The 7,620-nt window shown below is 35.0% G+C and overlaps 2 protein-coding genes across 3 annotated transcripts; one reads left to right on the top strand and one right to left on the bottom strand.

Annotated features, from left to right (window-relative positions):
* LOC104758019 (metal transporter Nramp2-like) lies at positions 1 to 2,593 on the top strand. Its single transcript, XM_010480818.2, has 4 exons — positions 1 to 743; positions 1,077 to 1,213; positions 1,299 to 1,951; positions 2,152 to 2,593. Exons 1-4 carry the CDS (start codon positions 154 to 156, stop codon positions 2,380 to 2,382), a joined length of 1,611 nt encoding a protein of 536 aa, XP_010479120.1. The 5' UTR covers positions 1 to 153; the 3' UTR covers positions 2,383 to 2,593.
* LOC104758020 (cyclin-A3-4-like) lies at positions 2,567 to 4,961 on the bottom strand. Of its 2 annotated transcripts, none has more exons than XM_010480819.2 (7): positions 4,380 to 4,961; positions 3,846 to 4,078; positions 3,606 to 3,761; positions 3,461 to 3,494; positions 3,213 to 3,362; positions 3,000 to 3,134; positions 2,567 to 2,900 (listed from the first exon to the last, which is right to left on the bottom strand). In XM_010480819.2, exons 1-7 carry the CDS (start codon positions 4,722 to 4,724, stop codon positions 2,817 to 2,819), a joined length of 1,137 nt encoding a protein of 378 aa, XP_010479121.1. In that variant the 5' UTR covers positions 4,725 to 4,961; the 3' UTR covers positions 2,567 to 2,816. The 2 variants fall into 2 exon arrangements, with proteins under 2 accessions (XP_010479121.1, XP_010479122.1); XM_010480820.2 differs by having other exon boundaries at positions 3,606 to 3,758; positions 4,380 to 4,959.

Raw genomic sequence — 7,620 nt, 5'->3', positions numbered from 1 at the left:
AAGTATTTTGTCATAAGAATTCATGCCTCAGTGCTTGCTGCTGCTGCAACCTGTTTTATCCTCCCTCCACCACAATACAACATTCAGGTACGGCGACGACGACCACACCACCACCACCACCGACAGAATATTCCGATCTCCTCCTCCTCCACCATGGAAAACGACGTGAAGGTCGTCGACGAGAAGGTAGAAGAAGCTGACCGTCTTCTTCCTCATCCACGTCATCCTCAATCTCATCATCACCTTACCTCCTCCGAAGATTCCGAATCCGAAGCCGCTTACGAAACAAACGAAAAGATCCTGATCGTCGATTTCGATTCTCCCGACGATCCGAGCACCGGAGACGCAGCACCGCCGTTCTCGTGGCGGAAACTGTGGCTGTTCACGGGACCTGGGTTTTTGATGAGTATAGCCTTCTTGGATCCGGGGAATTTAGAAGGAGATCTACAAGTTGGTGCAATCGCTGGGTACTCTCTGCTGTGGCTTCTAATGTGGGCTACGGCTATGGGTTTGTTGATTCAGATGTTGTCAGCTAGAGTTGGTGTTGCTACTGGTCGTCATTTAGCTGAGCTTTGCCGTGATGAGTATCCCACTTGGGCTAGGTATGTGCTTTGGTCTATGGCGGAGCTTGCTTTGATTGGTGCTGATATTCAAGAGGTTATTGGTAGTGCTATTGCTATTCAGATTCTTAGCCGTGGTGTCTTGCCTCTTTGGGCTGGTGTTGTCATTACGGCTTCCGATTGGTGAGTTCTTCTTTTTAATTTAATTCAGATCATTCTTTAGATGATACTTGACTTAGAGATTTCTATGATTCAATCTGAAATTATGAATCAATCATCTTAGTGAATTTGAGATTGGAACCTGGAAATCAGTAGAAACTTGGTTTAGGGATCTATATGATTCAATTTGAAGTTGAGAAATTTGCTTTTTTGCTTTGGTTCTTTTCTTGTTAAAACTTGGCTAAGATGATCAGTAGAAGATTGGTTTAAAGATCTGTGATTTAAATCTCAAGTTAAGATAATTTTTGTTTTCTTTGTTCTTGGAAATTTTGGCTGATGAATCTCTGTTGCAAACAGTTTTTTATTTTTGTTTCTAGAGAATTACGGTGTGAGGAAGTTAGAAGCTGTTTTTGCAGTTTTGATAGCAACTATGGGTTTGTCCTTTGCTTGGATGTTTGGTGAAACCAAGCCAAATGGAAAAGAACTTATGATAGGTAAAGGTTTCAGATTCTTTTTCTCCTCACTCTCTTCTGCTTTGATTTGACTGTTTAAAAATCAGATCTTTATGTTCATGGATAGGTATTTTACTCCCGAGACTTAGCTCAAAGACAATTAGGCAAGCTGTAGGTGTGGTTGGCTGTGTCATAATGCCTCACAATGTGTTTTTGCATTCGGCTCTTGTACAATCGAGGAAAATCGATCCAAAGAGGAAGTCACGAGTTCAAGAGGCACTTAATTACTATTTGATCGAGTCATCGGTCGCCCTTTTCATCTCCTTCATGATTAACTTGTTTGTGACGACTGTCTTTGCAAAAGGATTTTATGGAACCGAGAAAGCTAATAACATTGGTCTAGTTAATGCGGGTCAGTATCTTCAAGAGAAGTTTGGAGGTGGGCTTCTTCCGATTCTTTATATCTGGGGTATCGGGTTGTTAGCAGCCGGACAAAGCAGTACAATAACTGGCACATATGCTGGACAGTTTATAATGGGAGGGTTTTTGAACCTCCGGCTTAAGAAATGGATGAGGGCAGTAATAACAAGAAGCTGTGCTATAGTGCCAACTATGATTGTGGCAATTGTCTTCAACACTTCTGAAGCTTCCTTGGATGTTTTGAATGAATGGCTCAATGTGCTTCAGTCTGTACAAATTCCTTTTGCTCTTCTCCCTCTTCTAACCTTGGTATCCAAAGAAGAAATTATGGGAGACTTCAAGATTGGGCCTATACTCCAGGTTAATTTCAACTTCTTTTACTAAATGCTCTGAGTTTCCCATTTGTTTATGCGCATCCATTAGAATCAGTATAGTCTATCATTTTATAGGTGCCTCCGTTTGACTTGTGCTATTATAGTACTCTTTTATTTAGATTCGAAGTCCTTGAATGGAACAAAGAAGCATGATGAGTGTTGATTGGATTTATGATTATATTGCAGAGAATAGCTTGGACTGTGGCTGCCCTTGTAATGATCATCAATGGCTACCTTCTGTTGGATTTCTTTGTCTCAGAAGTTGACGGGTTCATGTTTAGAGTTACCGTCTGCGTCTGGACAACTGCTTATGTTGCCTTTATAGTCTACCTCATCTCACACAGCAACTTTTTTCCTTCTCCTTGGTCTTCCTCGTCAATAGAACTACCCAAAAGAGTGTCCATCTCAGATAGCTAGGTGCACAAAAAATAACTACCCTCAAGATACGGTAAACAACTTCACCTTTTATACATACCCCAAAGTGGTGATAAGAGTTATTTAGCATAGCTTTTGTGAATGTGACATCACAGATATTAAATATGTAGTGGCAAAGTCTTTGTTGTACTTTTTTTCTTTTTAAGAGGATGTGCACATTCCAATATGATTGAAAGAGGCTTTTACACGATTACATCATAAACAAAATAGCAGAAAGCGAATCCAATACAAAAGCTAATAATATAACCACTGAAAAATTGGCCAAGCCAAGAAAGGGAGTTTCTTAACTAACGTTAGCAAAAAAATCATTAAACACAATACTCAATAATACTAATCTGCCACTCTAATAACAGATATATACAACTCAAAAAAACTTAGGTACTAGCAATTTCCAATACATAAACTTCATGCTTCTTTTACGCCTTTCCTCTAATGGAAATATCTTCAAAGAATGCAAGAGGAAGCTCAGGTGAAACAGGCATGGTCGCAACGCACTTGTACTGTAACCAATAATAGAAATCAGACAGTAACCATCTAGAAACTTAGTTGCAACATATATTACAAGTTGATGCTATATTATTGTATTTTGTTGAATTTACCTTATGTTGCTTGTATTTATTTCTAACAGCTTCCAGAGTGTTTCCTCTTCTGCTTAGATACAAGTCATGTATGATACCCACACATAGTTGCAGATCAGCTGCTTTGTACTTTGTGTATTCTTCTAACATTTGGTTCTGTTTACATAACCAGAAGAGATTTAGAATACAAGAACTCTTTGTGAAAGAATTAGTAGTGGTTTTTAATTTGCTTACCCAAGGATGCTGTTTTGGACGGATGATGAATCGGGCAAGAAAGACAGCCGAAGCAGCCAAAAGAGATGGCAAATACTTCACACAGGTGTAATCTAACATACTCAATTCTGATAGATAGCAACAAAGGAACTCTATCTCCAATTGTGAGTCCTGAAAAAGAAGGCAAGGAAATAAGAAAAGATTTAACAATCTGACACTTTATAAGATACATATGCAACAGTTCAGAGGTAGATTGGTTTTGAGCTTACATTGAAATCTTCTTGTGCAACCCGTGTAAACCGTCTGCACAAACGCAACAAAAATAAAATAAGCAAAACACTCAAAATGAGGACAAGTAAAACCATACAATCAAAAGCAAGTAAAAAACACCAGACTGATTTATCAGAGTCAAACCTTAGGAATGTTTTGATGGTTGGACTTCCTAATTCAAACTGCAAAGCAAGAAGTATATCTGCTTCCATCGACACCACCTCTTGTTTAGTAAATGTATTATCCGTGATGTAACAAAAATCTTCCACTTTAGGAGGACCAATCTCTTCATATTTCCTACTTTTTTTTAAAAGCAAAACAAAGATTCCATAAGCAGCTACAGACCAAAAAAACAATAACGCAAAAGAGGGTTAAGATGCTTACGACGCAATAAGCATTGCAGAAACTCCCACAAGCTGAAGTTTCTGCCTGTGAATAGGCTTCACAGACAAGAATCTATCGATATAGGATACAGTGAGATAAAGCGTATCCGAGACGGGTTTGTATTCCTCAGCAACCTCAACTAACCAGTCCACCAAAACCGCTCTCATATGAGGCGTTAGATCATTCTGAACCTTTTCAATATAATCAGGAAGAGGTCTATATTTAGGCTTCCCCTGAATTTCACCAATCCAAGAAAACATTAGTTAGTTAGTCCCAAAGTATCCTCAATCCCTAAACTCTTTAAACGTAAACTGAGATTGGACAAACCATAACTGTATTCCAACCCATGAATGCAAGTTGCAACTAGTCAACATCAACTAGTCAATACCAACTAGTCAACAAGTCCCAAACACAGTCCCAATTTCCCAAATGAGATAAAGTGAAACCACAGTTTTGAACTCTTCCAATAGCAAATCGAATTGATAAGCACTAAAATGGGCTAATCGAGAAATCTACTAGAGAAGTTTGTATTACCTCCATTTCACGAAGATACGAACAAATATCATTCGCAAAAGGCTCACACATCTGAGGATCAACAGATCTCGGTTCAATCACTTCGCTCGGTTCAGGAACCACCGCAGGAACCATCAAAGCCTTCTTCTTCATCTGCTTCTTCGCGGCGTTAACACTTGATTTAGCCTTAAGGGTCTCTCTTTCTAGATTGGGTTCCACCGGAACAGCGACTACATTGGACATATTCGGAAGCTCACCGAGGACAACTCTCTTCTTGCTAACTGGGTTTTCGTCCACCGCCATGGAGGAAGCTTTACGTTTCGCCGCCGCCCTCGTCATCCTCGTACAGTTCTGATTCTCCGCCATGGTTTTTTTTTTTTGTTGTTGTGATTTTTCAATGGGAAGAGAGATTTGAGAGAAGGGTTAATGTAGGAGGAAGGTAAAACGAAATGTGTAGAGTAAAAGCGCCATTTTTGTGGGGAAGTTTCGAGATTTTTAGGTCATGGCGCTGCTATGTGTGTAAAATTTCGATTTCGAAAAATTTAGGGATTTGACCGAGTATCCAAATTTTGGGGCTTTTTTTTTTTGGTTTTGCAGATTTCATTTTCCACATTTATTTGGCGGCTGTTTTGCCCAATAATTTCAGAATCCATAACTTATTTACTTTCTTTTGTCTTATATATATATATATATATATAGTAAAACCTCTATAAATTAAGAATATTGAGATTAATATTACTTTATTAATTTATAGTAATATTAATATTTATTATTTTATTAATAATTTATAATTTATAGATATATATGTTAATTGTTTAAATTTTTAAAAATTATTAGTGGAGACAATTTAGCAAAAGAAGATTAGACTTTGGGATGTTATGAATTTCATGGTTTTAGAATTGAATTTGTAATATTTAGAAAATATTATTGACCATATATTACAAATACTATAAGCAATATCACTTATACATATGATATATATATATATATATATTCAAATTTATGAATAATAATATCAAAATGTCGTATTTTAATAGCTTATAAAACTATCAAAATGAAAATGATGCATATCTAGATGATTGAAAACTTAAAAGAAAAAAAAACTATTTTTATGACATATTATACAGTATTTTATATCATTATAGTTTGAAAATACAACATAACAATTGTTTTATAGATATGAGTTTTTGGAAAAAAATTAAAATTTTAAAGCATACATTATTATATCAGTATATATATATGTGTGTGCGTAAAATTACATGATTATTAATTTATGATATTATTGGGACCATATTTTATAAGAAAATTTCAAAAAAATTCTTATCTTATCGAATTTTGCTATTTTTATACTGGTCCGACTTGGGATCAGCAAAATTTATGAATTTATAGAAGTTTAACTGTAGTGTACAATTACTTAATTAAAAAAAAAATATTAAATATATTTCGGAGGATGATTTAATAACAAAAACATATAATATAAGAGAGAAGACTTGGTCTTCTAAATACTCTTTCTAAAAAATGTTCAGTTTCATGAGTAATATAATTTTTTTTTTTTGTTAATGATTATAGTACGTCAAAAGTGTTATGATGTTTGTGTCTTGTTGATGAACTGGCCTCATAAATCCTTGTCGATGAAGTGCCTCATGGAGTCACTTAAGAAAATAATTTTGATCAACTATGGAAAAGAAAGAAAATGCCCTTAAATTGTTCATGCGTGTTCTTTCATGATCCTCCCCATCGACTTTGACGTAGCTATCAAAAATATAGATTACTATGTGAGTGAAAAATATAGATGTTGAACGTAATGAATATTATTAGATCTGTACACATATACATAGCTACATCATACATGAGAGGAGTTAGGTTACAAGTAATGCTAACTATACTAACTGCATTTATATCTTTATACGTCCTCTCAAGATAGAGGTACTCTAGTAGCACCAATCTAACAGACAATGCGAAACTTTGTACGTGGTAGGGTTTGGTGAACATATCAGCTAGCTGATCATGTGTTGACACATGGGAGACGCGAAGCATTCCTTCTTGTATTTGATGTCTAATGAAGTGGTAATCTATCGCAATATGCTTCATTTAAAAGTGGAAGACCGGATTGACACACAAGTAAGTCGCACCATTGTTTTGTCACAGTAGATAACCGGAGCCGTAGGAAGAGTGATTTGTAAGTCCGTTAATTATTTTGTCGCTAACACACAAACAGAGAAATGGGCCATATTCATTTGTTGCTTTGAAAATGCAAAAGGTATTTTGAAAATTCTAATGCATCTTTTGGTTTGACCATTGCTACCTCATTAACTAACTACTAGGTAATAATCTGCACATAGTGCGAAATAAATCTATGCAAATAAAATTAGGATTATGAGTACAATTATTTTCTGAAATCTAAAATTCAATTGTGTAAAAATAAAATATATAACTAAAATTTGTTTATTTTATTACTTCACTCTCATTTTATGTAAGATTATGTTTTATCCGTGAACTATTATATTAATGGTATTTAAAAGTCAATCCCCTATAATAATAATTTTTGTGATAATTTAATTTTGATTTTTTAAATATGTGAAATTGTGAATAGTAATCAGATTTTTTAATAAGTAAATAACTTCGGGTTTTGAAAAATATTTTAAATCTAATAATAATATATTTTAATAATTAAATATGTTATAAAATGATTAAAATATATTTTAAAATTGAAATATTTGGTTAAATATTTGTTTTTTTTTAAAATTAATTGAAAAGGAATATTCCTTAATCATTCAATGAAAATTATATGTAAATATCTATAAAAATAAGGGCAATAAATTCTTTAGTGTCTCGAGCTCTCCAACGCCAACACATCAGCTTTTTTAGAGTGATTCCCTATTAATATATAAGGGATATATGAGTGCTAGGTTCTAATTAAGAACTCCAACTCATGACACTTAAGCCAATGACCCTAGGATATGTGAAGTAGATTGATTTGCAGTTTTGCACTTTTTCATAGCATTTATCCTACCAATTACAAGAGTACGTATCAGCTTCACACACAAGGTGACATGAATTTGAAGCATTAACCTGATTGACCAACTCGTTGAGCATCTCACGTCTCTTTTCCATTTTCTCGCTCTTTAGATTTGATGGGTTTTGTGGAGAGAGTTGCTTTCCTCAATCGTCTTGCGTTCTTAAGGATGTATGTGGCAACTTCAAGCTCATCTTCTCGTTGCCATTCGTATCTTGTCCACACGAATGTCTCAAGATTGAACAA

Source organism: Camelina sativa, chromosome 17 (assembly GCF_000633955.1).
Source record: "Camelina sativa cultivar DH55 chromosome 17, Cs, whole genome shotgun sequence".
In the NCBI taxonomy this organism is placed as follows: Eukaryota; Viridiplantae; Streptophyta; class Magnoliopsida; order Brassicales; family Brassicaceae; genus Camelina; species Camelina sativa.
Note: the sequence above shows the minus strand (reverse complement) of the source record. Positions and strands in the feature narration are given on the sequence as shown.